Here is a 19,786-nt window from a genome sequence, read left to right on the forward strand (position 1 = left end):
GAATAGTTATTTTAGGCTTTGAATATTTTTATATACTTAATGCACTAAATTTATATGAACAGTCAATTTTCTCCTGCATTGTACAAATGCCATGGAAAAATAACCATGGGAAGTTTCATTCACTGAATCAAATATCCAAAGTTTGCATTCCTATCAAATTTAAAATGTAATACAGTATAATGGTGTATTGTTTTCTTGTAAACTAATAAATAAGTCCTTCCAGAGATATGTACACTTCAGTGTCCACATCCATTGAACTGTGTACAGTCAACAGCGAAGAAAATGGTAAGCAAATTGTCCACCGCTATTTTCATCATTTTTTTATTCTACATCCTGTGTTGTTTTAAGGAATGAAATATGTTGGTTCGAAGCAGGCATTGTTCTCTGCTTATTAACTTCTTTATTTCAATTCATTATTAACACAGTTTAATTCAAACCGAATGAAAATGGTGGTGGACAATTGGCCTACTCTTTCTTTTACCGTTGGGTGTACATAAGTGGAAGGACTGCTTTATGGTGTGAAAGTGAAGCCATTCTCTCGCTTACTTGCTCCAAGTCATAAGATATGGAAAGCTAAAGCAGACAAAATTTCTGTGGCAGCAAAGGAATTTTTGTGACTTAGAAAAAATTAACAAAGAGTACCCCTTGAACTATACTCATTATTCAAGCACGACAAGTTTTAAGATTGAAATAACGATATCACTGTATTTTAAGTTCATTAATATTGAAGGTTACGCATCTGCCATTGAACGGTATAGACTGCTTTAGAGAGCGAAAGTGAAGCCCTTCACAGCAAGCCATGTATAAGATGTATGTACAGGGTGATCTGTTTGATATGTCAGAAAAATAAACTGTTATCTACAAGAGGTTGACGTAGATATCTGTGAGCAGTTTGTTGTTGTATAAGCAGAATGGATGTACATTTCGAGTGAGTGGAGATTTACAGTCTTCAGCTGCGTGGCGGCAGTAGCATGCATGTAATACTCGAAAATTTTGCATACCATATGACATACTGTGTCCTCCTCCGTAGTCGAGCGGGTTAAGGCGTTCACTCGTCTTGAGATCGTTCGCTGCGGGACGGCGTAGGTTCGAATCCGGCTCTGGTCGGAATTTATTCGGCCTACGTATAGGGCCGGTGGCAACCCACCATCGTGAGGAAATTGGGGAGCTCCGAGTGAGTGAGCGTAATCCGGTCGAGACGACCTACTATAACGGCTGGAGATACGTCGGGCCGACCCCCCGACTATTCCAATACTGGTTGAAGATCTCCACCCTTAGAGGTGACGAAGGAAAGTGTGGGAGGGAGACCGGCAGTCGGTAGGTAAGCCAAGGCCCTTCATGGGCTGTCGCGCTAAGGATTATTATTATTATTATGACATACTGTGTGTGCTTTTGTGATGTGACCACCACCTTTGTTACCATTAGCGCCATCATGTGGCTGAAGTCTGTAAACCTCCACTCGCTCGAAATCTACATCCTTCTGCTTGTATTACAGCAAGCTGCTCGGAGATGCGTACATTAACCTCTTGTATATAACTGTTTACTTTTCTGACATCTCGAACGGATCACCCTGTATTCTATAATTACACTATGCATTAGTATGAATGATTCTTAAAAGAATAAAAAAGTTAGTAATGTATGGGAAAGCATTATCAAAGCAATCTATCTTTAATATCACATAATCATTAAAACAAACCACATAAGATAATGTTTTTTAAGTGATAATTATGAACTTCGAACTAGTGTTCTCGGGTTGCCAGCTAGGTTAAATCTGCGTTAGCTTCCAATGTTTCAAGCGCATACATTGCTCTCATCATCAGGGAATATAAAAAATTTAAAAGTTTGGACACTGTCCTATTGGCTCACTGTGGATCCTGGTCTTATTGGCTACTGTTTTGTATGAACTTGATGTGGCTCCTGCAGAAATGTTCAAGCATCTCATGCCAGGTAAGTATCTTAATAAAACTATATCATGCATAACCTTCAAGCATGAGAAAAATTTGTAGCATTAAGATAAACCGTTATATTTTTCCCGAGCATACCTCTTCTGCGATGTCCCTAATCATGGTGTTGGGTTTTACATTATTCCTTTTTTTTCTTTTTTCACCTCCCTGTATAGTCGCAGACACTTCTGGGTTGCAACAATTCTATTAACTTTCAATGGGCTTGTTACAACCCTGACTAAGGGAGATTTCAGACCAAAGCGACAAACAACCGGAAACTGCATAGTTGCTCAAACTGAGCTGTTTTCTCAATTGCGTGCATTGTGTCTCCTCGGTCTGTTATTTGTGCATGTACGGTGAATGGTTTGCCTGAGGCAGTTTTCAAATCGAAGCATCAAAGGACACGTGACACATGTCACTTGGGATGGATTAAGGAGCCCACCAACAGCAATGTTTCAGACCGAAGATGTGATGACAGGATGCGCACAAGCTGCATTTGATAGATGAAATTCTCAAGCGACACACGTTGCATGACTCTTTCCTTGTATTAAGCAGACATTTTCTTCTTGTACCAAGATGGCCAAGGTTTTTTCCTCAGGGTGGATAGAGTAGGGTAGATGTGATAAAGTGGGAGGAACGTGGAGAAATCCTATTCTCCAAGTTAAGAAAATAATCATCCTCCACTAGGATAATTTACATAGACATCCCCCCTCCACCTTGTGCATTTTCTCCATGTTGATCCATGTAAACATCCCCCACCCTTCCTTAAACTGGTGTTCCCAGATATTTCAGGGGGCAGGTGCCATCCTCTGCGGGCGCCCTTGCGTCGTTTTTTTTTTTGTTAAAACACTCAAAATTATAATTCCTGTAAATAAGAATGCCCTAGATGTTGCGTTGCGAGCCATGAAATAAATGTTTTTGTAATAATTATTCTTCGATCATATTTACTAGCCATGTATTTTTAATAATAACTCTGGTTCGATCCCCAGCCGGTTCAAATCCGGGAACTTTTCTAACGATGGAAGCGGCCCCGGCGCCCACCCATCGTCGAATAGCATGGGTACCTGGGGGAAACCCTGGGCGGTAAGGCGGTCAGGGGCGTGGTGCTGATCACATCTACCCACTCACGACCGGATCAAGAAAGTGTGGGGCGTTACCCCCACACCCCCTATACGCCTTCATGGCGTGGTGAGCACTTTACCTTTACCTTTTTTTACTATAAAAATGAAAGTACAGTCGTGTGGAATTGAAAATTGCAAGTTATGTAAAGAAATGCCAAAGGAAATGGAAATACTGTGGTTTTTTTCTAGTTCCGATATCTATTCAGTTGTTGACGATCATCCTAGTTTTACAGCACTGGCCACTGATTATTCATTAAATTAAACTTGGAAAAAGCACGTTCAGCATCAAATTACATTACCCATGTATTTAAATGTACCATTCAAAAACGTGAGGATACAACTATTGTGCTGCCACCTACAATTAACTTTCGTTGACCACTGTCTCCTTGCTTGCGACGCACGGGCACGAATGCATGTTAATTTGTATTCCAATTAGAATTTTGTCCTTGTTATTTGAAATTGATCTTTATTACACTCGTGTGATCGCAAGATTCTTTGCTTTTAAATAATTTTACAGAGAAAATCGAGAAATGAACCAAAACGCCCGCCGTTCAGTGAAATAAGCACAGATTAATCACCGACAGTATAACCTGTTTGATGCTCCACAAGTTTGCCATTTGTCCAATCCACAGATTATATATTCTTTGGAAAGAAGTAAGTACAAGAAAGAAGTGTGAGTGTTGAAGGAATTGACAGAAAATGTCTTATTGGAGACGAATTTTCCAATTTATGACTGGGAATTTGCTCCAAGTGGAATGTGTTTATGTTCATAATAATAAGTGTATGTTTTCATTAAGGCGTATGATCATATTAGTGATCCAGGCATGAAAATCTGTTTGAAGGAGTTCCACATGATCATGCTTCAGTAGTATGTGTGCTATGACCTATCTTCGTTTTGTGCAGTGGTTGTTTTAAATGCATAGACAAAAACTAAAGCTGTTAAGTGTAATGAATGTCTCCTACATGCTGATGATTGTAATCGTTTTGAGATTGTGAATTACTAATAATTAACTAAGTACAACAATCTGCGACCATTGACGTGACGTGACCTTGCTTGACACTATATGAATTATGTACCTTTTCGAGGAAATTTTAAGAATTTCTTTCAGTGGATGTTGTGATAGTTTCCCTACTAATTGCAAGAACATAAGTTAAATTTTGAAAAATCCACCACTGTATTCTGCTCTGCCATTTTATAATATAAAGCGGACGGGTCAAGTCTGTATCGAAGATCACAGGAAACAAAGGGTACTATTATCGTATGAGGGAAACACCTACGAATCATATATTTCGGACTTCTTTACATTGCTAACGTGTTATTTTCGAATGCGGAACATTTCTTAAGGTGAAATAATGCATTTCTAACTAAGATAATGTCTATTTCTTCTATTTACGAGTACTTACTGTTACTTCTTGTTTCGAATCTGTAACACATTATGGCCGTGATAGCATACTGGTTTAGGGGTCGTTCTGAGAGTGTTTTGTCGATTTATGCAGTGTTGCAACCTCGTTCACCGGAAAATATCTACTTTCGTGCCCGGATTTGAAATTATGCTAATACGTCGCATTTACGTGTAGAACTTGTAAAATAACCTTGCGATTTACCACGTTCATTGTCCATACACAGCAATTCGGAACCATCTTTCTTTCGCAATTCGTTAATGCTCTTCCTTTATGCACAACAATCTTGCAACCTTGAATATAGACGTCAGACGAGGAATGCCTACGTGGTGAGGTTAGGTTCCATTAGCATAAATACAAAGAAAAATTAATATTTTCGCTAAGAGACGCGTTACCTTGTATTGCCTAACATGAAAAAGCTCTCTCCTGTGACGTCAGAAAACAATGTTGCTACAGTGTTGTGCGATAAGTGACACCCATTCGGGGAAAATGGCTTGTTCCGTGGAGCTGTTGTTCTTATGGTAGGGTTACGTTAAGAAAACAGTTTATTTCGTTTTTTTATCGATTTCCATACTTGACCGCCAATTATTACATGCAGATTCGTGATTAGGAGGTCTCAATTAGAGAGTAGGCGAAATTTCATAGCAATTGGAGAGTCCGGTATTGTAAACGCGTTCCAAAAGAAATTAAAATACTCGACACATGGTTCTAGTGAAAACACGGCGAGGCTGAAACACTGGCTACGGGGTTCCATAATCTTAACACACAGAACATTGCACTCTCGTTCAGAAAGCTAATGGCAGGAGCAGAAACAGCGTGTTGGACAGAGATTTTCGCAGAAAACAACACGCATTCACATTAAAATGGATCAAATCTACATTCAGGAACTTAAAAAACGCTCAAGAAACTGATTTCTGTAAGTATTTCTCCTATAAATTTGAAGGAAATTTGAAGGAATCCGTTTCCCTCATACAATAATGTTACCAAATAAAGTAATCACTAAGCCTTGGAAGTATGGTCTCGCAGGCATAAATAGAAATCGAACCATGTAAAAATTTAGGTAAATTTCTCGTATCGGACAAACGGCTGAAATTTGCTAGTAAGTAATTTCTCCTGTAAATTTGAAGAAATCCGTTTGTCCGATACGAGAAATTTACCTACCAAAATTTCAATCCCAAATTAAATGGTAACAGTATGATTTAGTGGCCGCGGTGGCTCAGTCGGTAACGTGGCTGACTACCATGCTAAAAGTCCCGGGTTCGATCCACGGCCGGTTCAAATCCGGGAACTTTTCTAACGATGGAAGCGGCCCCGGTGCCCACCCAGCATCGAATAACATGGGTACCTGGGGGAAACCCTGGGGGGTAAAGGCGGTCAGGGGCATGATGCTGATCACATCACCCCATTCACGACCGGATCAAGAAAGTGTGGGGTGTTACCCCCACACCCGCTATACACCTTCATGGCGTGATGCTGTGCACAGGGAAGCACTTTTTTCCACTTTATGATTTAGTGAAAACACATTTGTTCAAATTTACAGGAGAAACATGAAACTACTTACGGAATTGAGTTCCTGTGGACCTGGGAATAGTGTTTTTGGTATCGATAGTATAAGCCGGAGACAGATTTCTTAAAATTTACAGGAGAAAAGACGAGAAAGTACTTACGGAATTGCATTCTTGAGGACTTTCTGAAGCCGGGGAAATTGTTTTTTCGAATCGTGCAACTTATTTGTCCTGTAAGTAAGGTATTTTTCGTCATTCATGCATCTCCGTTGTACGATAGCTCGTGCCGCCATTACCATCGACTACGTGAATCAAATGTTCCGTGCGTTCGATCATGTAACCCCCTGTCAGTGTAGCAACCACGCGGTAGTTTTACAAAGATGACGTGTGAGCATTTTTTTTTTTCCAATTTAAGGTAAGACTCTAGTTTACGTCCTTTTCCTAAGGAATACGTATCATATATCGTTGGAAAGCTTATTTTATAAGGAATTCAACAACGTAAATCCCAAAGCGAGGAAAAATTTCATGAAGGAGTGAATCGAGAAAAACCGATGTTGTCCGGATATGGGTAATTGAACGTACTGAGGAATTTTTTAGATGATGAAGCACATATTTAGGGGTGAAATGAGTGCTAATGGAACCTAACCTAACCTCGTAGGCATACCTCGACCCCATGAATGGATAGTGGGGCTATCGTGAACAGAAAGTGTAAAAACAAAAAAAAATACTTACCTGAAAAAATGCCGGGTGCTGCACCGCGAACACAAAGAAGCAATCACCATGCAGATAAGGACGTAAAGTAGAGTGTAGCCTCAATTTTCGCTTAAAAAACTTGTGAATAGTTTGTGCGGCATTTATCGGTTCATAAGTTTGGAAACACTGCACATCAGCTGACGATACTGCATATCAGCTGACTTGAGTCAAGATTTGCCCGCCGAATTAGCAATGACCAATAAATGATTATAATGTTAAAAATGAAGCTTTTTTCGTGGAAATAAAGTGATCCCCAGCTTGAAAAATGTTCCGGTATGCATATGAGGTAAGTAGCAATGATTTTTATTTGAAAATAAACGAGTTTAATGTGTCTCCGGCTTATACTACTGTTACCGTGTTTTTTACATTCGTGCAACTTATTTGGCCGGTAAATAATGTAATTTTCGACATTAATGTATCTCCGTTGCACGATAGCTCGTGCCACCATTACCGTCGACTACGTGAATCAAATGTTCCATGCGTTCGATTATGTAACCCCCTGTTATTGTAGCAACCACGTGGTAGTTTTACAAGCTGACATGTGAGCATTTTTTTTTTTTTTTTCAATTTAATTTTCTGTTTGCCTAACCTAACCTTCCGTGAATGGTTTGTGGATCAATTTTAGCCTAAAAACCATCTGTGAATAGTTTGTGCGGCATTTTTCGGTTAATGAGTGTTAGTGTAGCAACCATGTGGTAGTTTTACAAGATGACGTGTGAGCGTGTTTTTTTTTTTTGCAATTTAATTTTCGATGTTTGCCTAACCTAACTAACTGAACCTATCCTAACCTTCCGTGAATGGTTTGTGTATCAATTTTCGCTTAAAAACCTTTTGTGAATAGTTTGTGAGGCATTTTTCGGTTCATAAGTTTGGAAACACTGCATGCATATATCAGCTGATGATAGACAACTTGAGTCAAGATTTGCCCGCCATATTGTGTGTAATGAAAGCGAATTAGCAATGATCAATAAATAATTGTAATGTGAAAAAATATGCTTTTTTCAGTGAAAAAAAAAAAAAACAATCCCAAGTTGAAAAATGTTCTGCTATGCATATAAGGCAGGCACGGTTGTCTGTATAGCGCAAATGTGCAGTGAACCCCCAGTAATATACAAAATAAACAATAACTGAGATGTTCATAAGCGTAGAGTGCCAAATTCTCTTAGTGAGAAGGAGAAACTGCGGGCCAGAGCCACTCAGCTCCCCTCTAGTTCCGTTTCGTGCAAAGTCTCCGCTGAACCTCCGCAAGGCAACCCCTACCATGCTAAAAGCATAGGACGGCTAGCAGAAGCTCGACGCGTACATATGGTGAAAATACATGCAGTCGGATACTGGAGGAAGGTCGTCGCGTCAAAACGGACATGCGCAGTTCGTTGTTTCACCAGCGAGCTGGAGTGAACCACGCTCTTCTCTCTTCCAGTGTTGCACTATGTGTTTCAATTTGAATTCATTTGGTATTCTCATTGTATTATTTATATTTTACAAGACTTATTAGATTAATGAAGAGGGTGTAATATAAATGTAGAGGTGACCCCAAATGAAAGCTAGAAGTAAAGATGATGGGACAAATAAGATAAATATGATAGAAAACAACTTGCCTACACATTCAGAGTTTTCTTCTTTAAGATGGAAACACTTCAGGTGGAAGGAGCCGAAAAGTCAGAAATAGCGCGTGGGCGAGGGGTCGCTTATCAGACAAGACTTAAACAACCTTTTGGTCTCCTTACGACAGACTAAATGCTTTCGTTGACATGTTAGACTTTTTAGGTTTAGTTGTCTTAGAATATATACACTGCAATTTTTGGGGCTTTACTGTGCTTGGCCAAAAATGTAGTATTTACACTTTATTCAAGCCTAACCTAACAATGAAGGCATTTCGCACTTACGTCAGAAGACGACCAAAAAGTTGTTTGGGTTTTGTGCGATCAGTTATACCATAGTGCGAGATGGTGTTCAAGGGGACACGCGCATTTGACTTTGTTATGTGTCATTGTCTCCATACTTGTTAGTTTGTTTTGAAGTGCATGGCTGGTGATTGAAATATATTTGTCGTGATGATATGTTGAGTGGTGTGAGGTGGATTGTGTATTGGAAGGAGTGTAGTTGTTGCTGTGTGAGAAGTTACCATATTGCATAGAGTAGAATCGAATCACTTTGATCACTCATTTTAGCAGGCAGAGATTTGTATTTTTAACTGTAGGTTCAGGATCCAGTTCCAATAATATAGTCTATTTGACAGTGGTGGGACCAGAAAAGAGTTAGCAAGAGTGGAAGAGGCAAAATTGAGGTGATAATATTTTCTGAATTCTGAGATACCCCTAAATACAATACCATCCGAAAATCTTAAATTAAAATGATCGCCCCCTACACACACACTCCTTGGTGCTGTCACTGTTATCTGAACATAAAGCAAATTAACTCTGTCAGTAATCTACCGGCCAAAATTTGATAATTTTCCCAGTTCTATCTCTAGCTACGAACCAAAGCGTGTAGTGTCTCAAAAGGTTTAGGTAAGTCCACTTTGCATAATTTTGGTGAACCTCCAAGAAAATTATGCATGAGCCGCGCCTGATATAAGGTAAGTACAAATGTAAATAATTCGGAAATAAACGAGTGAAATGTGTTTTCACTATATCATACTGTTTCCAATAAAATAATTTATTCATTTTCCATACTGTTTGGAATATTTTTCTCCAGAATTTAATTTTAAACTAGTGTTTGTTAGGTTTCATGTAAGTGTTATTTGAACATTATTTAGTATATTGTGTACATGGTTTTTCTCTCAATCATGTGCAAGTGAAGAGATTTATTAAGTTATTTTGTTAAATTTTAATACCAATGAATTCTGATGGTGATTTGTTGGAAGATGTAGGAAGAATTTAATGTTCAGCCTTCGAATATATCTCGTACAATATTACTTGCAGGATAATTATGTTAAGACTTGTTGGCAATCATTTATTTGAGTATGAATTGAAACTATGAGGTTTCACATCCACACATTTCTCCTGTAATAGCATCATTCACTGCAACAAAAGAACGTAACACAGTTAATTTTACCATTTAATCCAAGGGAGGAGGGAGACTTTTCAGACATGCTGTAGGTGTATCTGCACACATATGCATCTTAATTTCCTTATTGGGCACAGTCTAATATAAAATAGTTCTTCTTAGTCTAAAATGTATTAAAAACATATTTATTTTTACACAAATGTATAATATCTCTTGTTCATTTCAGGGAAGAGCAGTATTAAAAGATGCCACGCAACAGGAATGTTGATGAAAGTGATAAGCTTACCAGAATAGCTATAGTGAATACTGATAAGTGCAAGCCGAAAAGATGTAGGCAAGAATGTAAGAGATCTTGTCCTGTTGTACGAATGGGAAAACTTTGCATTGAAGTCACACCTAATGACAAAATAGCATCAATATCTGAGGAACTATGCATTGGATGTGGAATATGTGTAAAGGTAAGTGCTGAATTCATAGTGAAATTGTTGGTTGGTGGCCAACTATACACCTTTGAAACTTTTTACTTTTTTTTCTCAAGTATACAGATTTCAGCTTTTTATGAAGCTTGAAATTTATGTTAAGATGTGGAAAGAACATTAAAAATTAAATTTCATTCTATGTGCACAAAACATGTACAAATTCAAAGAATATCTTAAAATTACTATGAGGATTTGAAAAATAATGGAACTACAGGGTGATTTTTTTAAAACTCATGGTTTTCTTTGTTGTGTAAAATTTGTAAATTAAGTATTATTTCCATGCGGTTTGTGGCAAATGAATAAGGAAGGATGGGAGATTTATTGGAGTATGTTTACCGGTTTATATGCATCCCGGGTAATATCGCCCACGCCTCAACAAAAACAGCAAATAATCACCAGCGTACCCTACAATAATATTGAAGTATTGGATTTTTGCTAAACTGAATTAATGAAAATGAGTTCTTTTTTTTTTGTATTCACTCAAACATAAATAAAACATAAAAATTATGGCACAGACATATGACATAACATCTCACCTTTAAAAAAGGTGCTGAAAGTGTTGCCCTCCTTCCTGTAAACAAAGTCGAACACGCCGTTCCATGTTAAGGGCTGTCTGACATAGTGTTTCTGCGCTAATGTTCGCAATTTCAGTGATAATGTTCTGCTTCAACATTTCCAGGGATGTAGGGTTGTTTTTGTTTGTTTTGTAGGCATCCCTTTAGGAAGCCCCACAGAAAGAAGTCAAGTGAAGTTAAGTCTGGAGACCTCGCAGGCCACAATCCCTTAGAAATAACCCTATTCGCAAAGAAACTTTCAATCAGTGCCATACTGTCATGCGATGTATGGCATGTAGCACCATCCTGTTGAAAATAACCCTGTGTGAGTTCAATGTCGTCCAAACTTTCAACAAATTCCATGAATATTGCCCTGTACCGCTCTGTGTTCACTGTTTCATTGAAGAAGATTGGACCCACTATACGTGATGCTGAGACAGCGCACCATACCCCAACTTTCTGTGAGTGCAACGGAATTTCAATTACACTATGGGGTTTTCAGCTGCCCATATCCGTGTATTCTGAGAATTAACATACCCCGAGAGATGAAACCAGGCTTCATCAGTAAAGCACGTTATTTTCAGAATATCAGGATTACGCACAGTAAACATTAAAAACCAATTACAGTAATCTACACGTTTAACTTTATCTGGATCCTTCAATTCTTGAACAGCTGTAATTTTGTACGACCTTAGTTTCGCAGTTTTCCCTGCCTTTTGACATGTTGAATAGCTATAGCCGGTTTCTTGTGACAAACGACGGAGAGATTTCTTGGCCGACCTCAAGAGTCTAGCACTGACATCTTCCACACCTGCCCGCGGGGTCCGATGCTTCCCAGTCTCACTCCGAAGCGATCCTGTTTCTTCCAATTTCTTCACTAGCAACAATTTTGTGTTCATGTCTGGGGCAGAACGTGAGGCAAATTTGTTTCTAAATGCCCTTTGCGTAGCAACAACAGAATCAGTTTTTCCAAAAACTTTTCACGATAAACACACGTTCCTGCAAGGAGTACACCATTCTTACTGTGTGTCCTGATCACAATAACGCAACTTTTCAGCACAACAATTACGCAAAAGCACAACAATATAAGAGCTCAGTTTCCTGGTTATTGTTGACAATGACAACGGTGCTATCTACAGGAGGAAACTTAAACCTCCGCACTGCATCCAAACCCCCAGACCAAATAGACGCGAAAGGTACACTGGTGAATATTTGCTGTTTTTGTTGAGGCGTGGGCGATATTACCTGGGATGCATATAAACCAGTAAACATACTCCAATAAATCTCCCATCCTTCCTTATTCATTTGCCACAAACCGCATGGAAATAATACTTCATTTACAAATTTTACACGACAAAGAAAACCATGAGTTTTAAAAAAATCACCCTGTATATGGCACTTTCATCCTTGCAAGCACATTTTAAACTTCACCTTAACGATAAGTGCAATACCAGAAAATATGCCACAGCTGTGTCACGGGCATCACATTTAGCGATCACAAAGCTATATTTTAAAAAAGTAGCTTCACTACAGCTATTCCTGTATGCTACTTTGTTACTTTTGCATTACAAATTTAACATTGTATGGATATTCTAAGGAAGCCCTTAGTATTATTTCTCTTGTATTTTATGGTTCTTACAAGAACATAAACATAATTTTCGATGTAATACTGGGGGGGAACACACTCTCTCTTCATCAGACATTTTTTGTTGTTTGATTAATTTAGTTAACAATGTAGTAAATTTAACAAAACTAGAAAGAAGCAGTTATACAATTAATCTTGTCAATAATGTTACATTGTTGAAACACTAATGTAAAACAAGTAATTTTTTTATAAATATTATTATTTTAATGTCAAATTGTAATCATGTATCCAAAATATCATCAGACAATTGAAAATCATCATCATCTCTACAAAGATTCTTGATCTCTTCTGAAGGACTAAATTTAAAAAATGGCGGCTAGTGAGTCTATATTGCCATTCTCATTATTTCATTTCTTCCAGTGTTCTTAAATGAAAAAAATAAGCCCATAGGGTAATTGGTTACACTTCTAAATTCGTTAAGACCAGAAAGAATGTGTTTTCTAGCACAGGCTTCCCTTGTAAAACCATTAAACTTTCCTCACCTCTGAGGGTTATGTATTCATATGGTATGTACTACATGGTGAGAGCTACTGAAATTTAGGTGTATAATAAATATAACCATGTTCTCTTATAATTACTGGGGGGGGGGTGGAAAGTTCATGAAATCACCCAGAAGAAATACAGCTGGAACAACCATTTTAATACATTATTCAATGTATTCCCCCCGAAGCTCAATACAATTTTCACAACGATATTTCAACATTTCTAACCCTTTCAAATAGAAGGTTTTGTCCAGCCATGCAAACCAACCCTCCACCTCCTCAACCAATGCCTCTTCGGATGGAAAATGTGTGCCCTTGAGATGTTTTATGAGGTTTGGAAAGAGGTCATAGTTGGATGGAGCCAGATCAGGGGAATAGGGTGGGTGGGGTACACAGGTAAAGTCCAGATCCGCTGGCAATTGCATGGTTTGATGGGCCTTGTGCGAGGGCGCATTGTCCTGGAGAAATTGCACACCACGGCTTACTTTTCCCAGATGTTTTTCCTTCAGAACCACCTTCAATTCAATCAAATATTAGGAATAAACAGCAGCATTGATGGTTTCACCCTGTTTAAGATATTTCATGAGGATGACACCATCCTTATCCCAAAATACCGATGGCAGAACCTTCTCCGCTGACCTTTGACTTCGGAAGTTTTTCGGTCGAAGAGACCCACTGTGGCGCTACTCCATGGATTGCTATTTAGTCTGTGGGTCATAATGGTGAATCCATGTTTCATCTTCAGTCACCAGACAGTGCAAAATATCATCAGGGTGTTGAAATTTGCGCACGATCTCCCGTGACATCTGCACCCGTGTTCTCTTCTGGTCAGCATTCAGACATTTTGGGATCTATTTCGCACTGAGCTTCTGCATGTCCAGATACTCTGATATTATGACACCCACACGCTCACGCAATATCCCCAGATACGCAGCAATGGTTTTAGTGGATATGCGCCTATCCTCCATGAACATGTCGTGAACTTTGACAATGTTTTCCCTGGTCATTGCACTTGCAGGCCTGCCAGAGCGGGGTTCATCTTCAGTCTCACCATGTCCAGTCTTAAAACGCCTCACCCATTTGACTACTGTTGTATATCCTGGGACATGTTCCCCCAAAGTTTTATGGATATCCATAGGGGGATTTGTCTTGCAACACGAAAAATTTGATGACACTGCAAGCTCATTCTTCTCAAATTTCCTTAGGTCCTCTGCCATCTCTTCTTACTGAACGTGAAACAAAAAAAAAAAAAAATGACGAAAGGATCATATACAGGATAAGAGGTTTACAATATATGCTCTTTCTAATGGCTACAATGATTTGTTCCCAATTTTTATTTCTTCTGGGTGATTTCATGAACTTTCCAGCCCCCCCTCGTATTAGATTCTGATGTGGATGCTTATGCATTTTTTTTTTAATAATTTGCAGAAATGTCCCTTTGAGGCTATCACCATTATTAATCTTCCAAGCAATCTTGAGAAGGACACAACACATCGTTATTCTCAGAATTCCTTCAAGTTGCATCGTCTTCCTATACCTCGACCAGGAGAAGTTCTAGGTTTGGTTGGAACAAATGGAATAGGAAAGTCAACAGCATTAAAAATATTAGCAGGAAAGCAGAAGCCTAACTTGGGGAGATATAGTGTAAGTTTTTTAGAACCAATATTTAGTTCTCTGTCAGCCATGTTACATATTGTTGTTTAGTTTATGAAGTGAAAAGGTAAGCATTCTTTTATCTTTATGTTCATCTGAAAGTTTTAAATACAGTGGAGCCTTGGTTTTATGTTTTTCAAGGAACCAAGGTAAAATAGCATAAATTGCAGGAAAGTGTAAAATCCAGAAAACTTTTATAATACTTTACTCCAGCAGAACCATGAAATATGAATGTTCCACTGTACTTATTTTATGATGTTTTATGAAATGTTCTAATACTGTGACCCATAAGTAACTGTGGTATGGATAAAAGGCTATACTAATGCTTGCACAGTGTAACAATTATAAGTTATGTTCAGAATGCATACATACACATACACAGGGCTCGAAAAATCCAGGTTGCCATGGCGACTAAAAATTTCAGCCTGGCGACTATGACCTTTTGCTGTAATATTGCGGTTTTTTAAGTTTCCATGTACGAAATTTTGAAGATTCTAAGTTGAAATTGCTGTACAGCGTAAGTTAGCAAATGATTTTTTTTATCAACATTCAGAACATTACATACAATCAGTAACAATTTCTTACCCTTTGTCCCCCAACCCCTCATTTCTCGCTTTATCACATGATTTAGCGATGTTTTGAATACGGTGATGCTCAGCTTCTTCTAGCATGTAGTAAGTGGTTACCACGTGCCTGATTTTCAGAGCTGGCGCCTAGCTCTGAAGAAGATTTTTCGAGCACTCCATATACATACATACAGTTGAACCTGAGTTACATGTGTGTCAAGATGAAGAGAAAATAATGTACGTATAAGTGAGAATTACTTGCAAATCAGATGTAGATACCATGTCATATCATTATTAAAATACTGTAATTGTATCTATGAGGAACAAGATATACGTAATACAGGTTATTTCTGTCATAAATAATATATTTACGAATCTAAAAGTTTGATCCCTAAATACATTACATTGGCCACTTTATTAGTGAACACTTTGATACTGAAATACTACAGTAGACACTATAGTTTTATAGTTTTACTACCCAATTTTTTAAAAAAACCATCTAAAATAGCATTCCTTTTACTAAAGACTGTGCAAAGTGTGGTACAAAAACTTGAATTTTGTGATTATGTAACAGGTATTTTTATATTCATGATTTTTTTTAGTATTACAAGTCCAAACTCCGGTATATTGATGCTTATAATTGGATTGGAATACTCACCCACTAAAATTATTCAGTATTTTACCAACTTTTACAATGTTTACAACTTTGAATGTTACAATTTTGAAGAATTGGTATTGATGGAAATCAGTAAGAGTATTAGTATTGATATCTATTCAGTTCTAATATATGTTCTTTTGCATATATTTGCAGTGCTTTTTTTTTACACCATACTGGCATCTTTTTATATGTGGCAATAATGCTAATAACATTTTATTTAACAAAATGTGTGTGTAACTACATGGATGCGCAATTTTTTGTGAACCTACCACAATATTTTGTGTAGATCTTATGATGGACACATCAACTGGCTTCTGTGGCAGAGTGGTTATCAATTTGTTAATAGATGTTTCCAGAGACCCCTCCCCCTCCCTTTCCTTCACGTAACATTTCAGAAGTAAAAAGTTGTCAAATACAGGAAAAGATAAAAAAAAAGTAAAGTGCTCCCCTGTGCTTAGCACCATGCCATGAAGGGGTGTGGGGGTAACGCCCAAGATGGAAAATAGATTTTTGTGATAATGTTAACATTTCAGTCTGTTTCGAGTATTACTTTCTGATAATGTTCAGTACTTGATTTAATCAATTCGTTATACAAAACTCAAGAGATGACATTGAAAAATGCAAAATTTAAACATATTATTACCAGGAATCATTTCATGCAATTCTTAAGCTAGTTATAAAGAAATTGGGAACACTTGCGGAATATTTTTTTAACTGTATTTTGTTAATGGTTCTTGTCGGTGTAACTTAGAGTTCATTTGGGTGGGGGGGGGGGGGGCAATTCATCGATGAAATATCAGTGAGAATGCATTGCATAGGTGCGTGTGCGCTTGCCTATATGAAATAGTAGTAATAACTACAGATACAATATGACTCTTAAATGAATGATCACACTGCGACCGAAGTGAGCAAGAAAATTTTTGGAACTATTTCTTTCCAAACTGATAATGCATATTATTAATTAAACATAGTGACAATACTTTTATTTCACAGTATCCAACGATGTTCACTCTTTACAATCTTGCTTTGCTTGTTCGGAGTCTTCTTTACCTCAGCACATGACACCTGTCCTTCCTGTTCTAGCTTCAGTTAGAATATATGCACATATATATAATTTTAATAGTTCTATGTTGCGAATGAGTTCCAAATTCTGCTGGTGTTTTCAAATCTGTTTAAACAATGATTCACAAACTGAAATAAAGTAATGTAAGTCTCTATATATTTAGAGCATGGCCATGAAGACTTTAAAATATAGTTGAAAGTTGGGATGCACGTTTGATAGATACCTGGTATTGCTTTTGAACGAAATCGGTGAAGCAATTTCATATTGAAGTCTTATACCCTTACAAAACTTTGGACAAAATGTGCTTGGCGCTGTCGAGAGTTTATCTTTCAAATACTGAACAAGAGACTTTAAGGAATTTGGAGTCATGTGCCTCTTTGCCTTAAAAGAAAACAAAACAACATGTGCAAGTAAACGCATGGCAAAGCTGCAAAGGGAAGGCAAGGAATTTTCACTTCTAAATTGAGGTAATGCTTTATTTACAATTATTTAAAAATTGAATAGCATTTATTTCACTCTCTAACACAAAGAGCACAATGAACCAAACAGAAATTTTCTCTCCACGTTTTCCCAGCAGGCAGTGGCAAGTGCCGTCATGCCCCACTGGTGCACCTATGGTCAGATATAAATTTTGCACTTAATGTAAATTAAATTTCTTTTTATGTTAAATTCCTTATACTTCCTATGAAAAGCTGGAAAAAATTAAATATGTCATTATGTCAGGGTACCAACTAGATAAAAAAGGAAGACAATTTTTACTAAATCTCTATGTGTTCGAAAACTGACAATAACTTTAATTTAATAGGGTGCCAGTAATTTTACAGGGCAGTATGACGTTAATGCTTTTTATCTGTTTTGCGGGTTCGACACCCCATTTGACCTTAGCTCCCAGGCAAACACCCTGCATGGACCCTCCCCCCCACACACACCTAATACAACTCTCTTTCTAATATATAATTTATTTTACAAAGGTAAGAACTCTGAGCCACAAAAATGGTCACACATCAACGATACACGTGAATAACTTAGGTTCTACATGAGATACTTGCAATTTTATATCGAATACTCGGTCAGTAAATTTTATATTGGTACTTATGAATATCCATTCAAGAAATTATACCTACATATAGTGACTGCTTTTCTACTCATCACTTTCCATTGCTTTCTGTCTGGTTTCATTTTCTCTACTTTCTTCAGCCAGTTTTGCAGTAAAGTTTCAGACATTGTTACACTAAGCAGAACGACAACAAACGAACTGAGCTGCTACACTGAGACTGACCTAAGGCATTTGACTGTTCTCTTCTCTACAACTCCAAAATAATCCAGAAAATAGTATTGCTAACCATAGTAACAGAATTCACTACAAGGAGTCAAATCTGTACCTTTGAATTTCTTCCCTTACTTTTATCGTACATTTTTCACATGAAAGAATCGAAAGGAAAATGCAACAAAATGTAAATGTCATTCACTCAGGGGTTGAATTTACAAAACTGTAAGGTATTTAATAAATGTTTATTTAGGTATTCAAACACTGAACTGTCAACACTGTGTGCAGTATGTTCTCCCTGGAAGAAGGGTGAGAGGTCAGTTTGACATTTCCAGATGGCAGTGTTCAGAGGTGTATTCTGGGTGCATTCGTCAATTGTGAGAAAAGAATTATTACTTTCACTTCAGATCCAAGAAATGTAATATAAGCTTAGTTGAGCGCTCTCGTGTAAAATAAATACTTCTCCTATATGAAGAAATTAGAATGTAGAAATGCTCATTAATGTCGTCGCAGAGCAAGCTGTCGGATGGACCGCATCAGCGAAGGAAGATTTTAACGTGGGCAAGCGCTGCTCGCGTGCTTCTTCCCTCCCCTCTCCGCTTCTTCCCCCTCACAATGCGTAAATATCGCGTTGGCTGCATGCGGTGAGGTGACAGCTACAGAGAAGAGTATGCTTGTTGTTTCGTTGAAAAAAGAGGTGGCAGCGATTGATTTTTTTCCCTTGGAGGTACAGTGCAATGCACATTTACGTAGTTTAAAGTTTGGTTTATTTTTATTTCTGAGCTTCTTTCAAAGTTCCACATGGCTTAGTGCAGTATTTTCCCGAAATACTTTTAAAAAATGACTGAAAATGAAACAAAGGGTGTGATACAGGATTATTATTATTATTTGACTTTGTAATGCTAAAGAATGAGTTGATTGCTCTCTATTCTTCCCCCGAGTTTGAAAATAAACCTGTACATGAGCTAGTACCATATATGAACACGAACAATATTCATAACATTATGAGTGAAACTTACAAGTTGGCTACACTCTTTTTGTCAATACCAGCTTCAACTGCATCAGTGTAACGATCTTTTTCAGCATTAAGAAGAATTAATAATTATATTAGAGCAACCCGATCGCAAGAAATATTAAGTGTGCTTGGTATATTATCCATTGAAAAAGAGCTGCTTCTGAAAATTAAAGCATTTCCCTCATTTTACGAAGCTGTTATAAGGGAATTTACCACTCAAAACAGAAGAGCAGAATTTACACTTAAATTATTTTAATTAAGTCTGGTCTTTTGTTCCTGAATATCTGATTGTAATTAATGCCTCTACAATTTTTGCGTAAGCCAAACAAACCTAAATTGTGAATCTCCAATGTAAATATAAACTGTTTATAAATATCAAGTGATTTTATAATTTTATGAAGACTTCCACATCAGACATCAAACCTGGTGAGTTTTGAACTTTATTATCCATATTTCATTACTTTATACGTTATGCAATATTTAGTAATGTTAATGTGCAAATCGTCAACTATTGAATACGTATAATGCTATCCCCCATTCCATAATATATATCTTTTAAAAAATTTGTGTACAGCATGCCCTTTATGAAAATCCAAGATACACCACTGGCAGTGTTCCTTCCCTGGAGCTGACCGAAGCCTTGTGAAGGGAACTGGTATTTCCAGAAAATGA

The 19,786-nt window shown here is 37.6% G+C and overlaps 1 protein-coding gene across 2 annotated transcripts in view; it reads left to right on the top strand.

Annotated features, from left to right (window-relative positions):
* The first annotated feature begins 3,595 nt into the window (after positions 1-3,595).
* pix (ATP-binding cassette sub-family E member 1 pix) overlaps positions 3,596-19,786 on the top strand; it is a 32,962-nt gene continuing 16,771 nt past the window's right edge. Inside the window, exons 1-3 of one of the 2 annotated variants that reach the window (XM_083119408.1) lie at positions 3,596-3,718; positions 9,959-10,190; positions 14,321-14,536. In XM_083119408.1, the coding sequence (XP_082975534.1) occupies positions 9,978-10,190; positions 14,321-14,536 (429 nt within the window). In that variant the 5' untranslated portion in view covers positions 3,596-3,718; positions 9,959-9,977. Of the gene's footprint in view, positions 3,738-9,958; positions 10,191-14,320; positions 14,537-19,786 lie in introns of both variants that reach the window. The other variant, XM_083119409.1, reaches the window with a different exon arrangement.

Source organism: Lepisma saccharinum, chromosome 3 (assembly GCF_977018435.1).
Source record: "Lepisma saccharinum chromosome 3, izLepSacc3.1, whole genome shotgun sequence".
NCBI classification, from domain to species: domain Eukaryota; kingdom Metazoa; phylum Arthropoda; class Insecta; order Zygentoma; family Lepismatidae; genus Lepisma; species Lepisma saccharinum.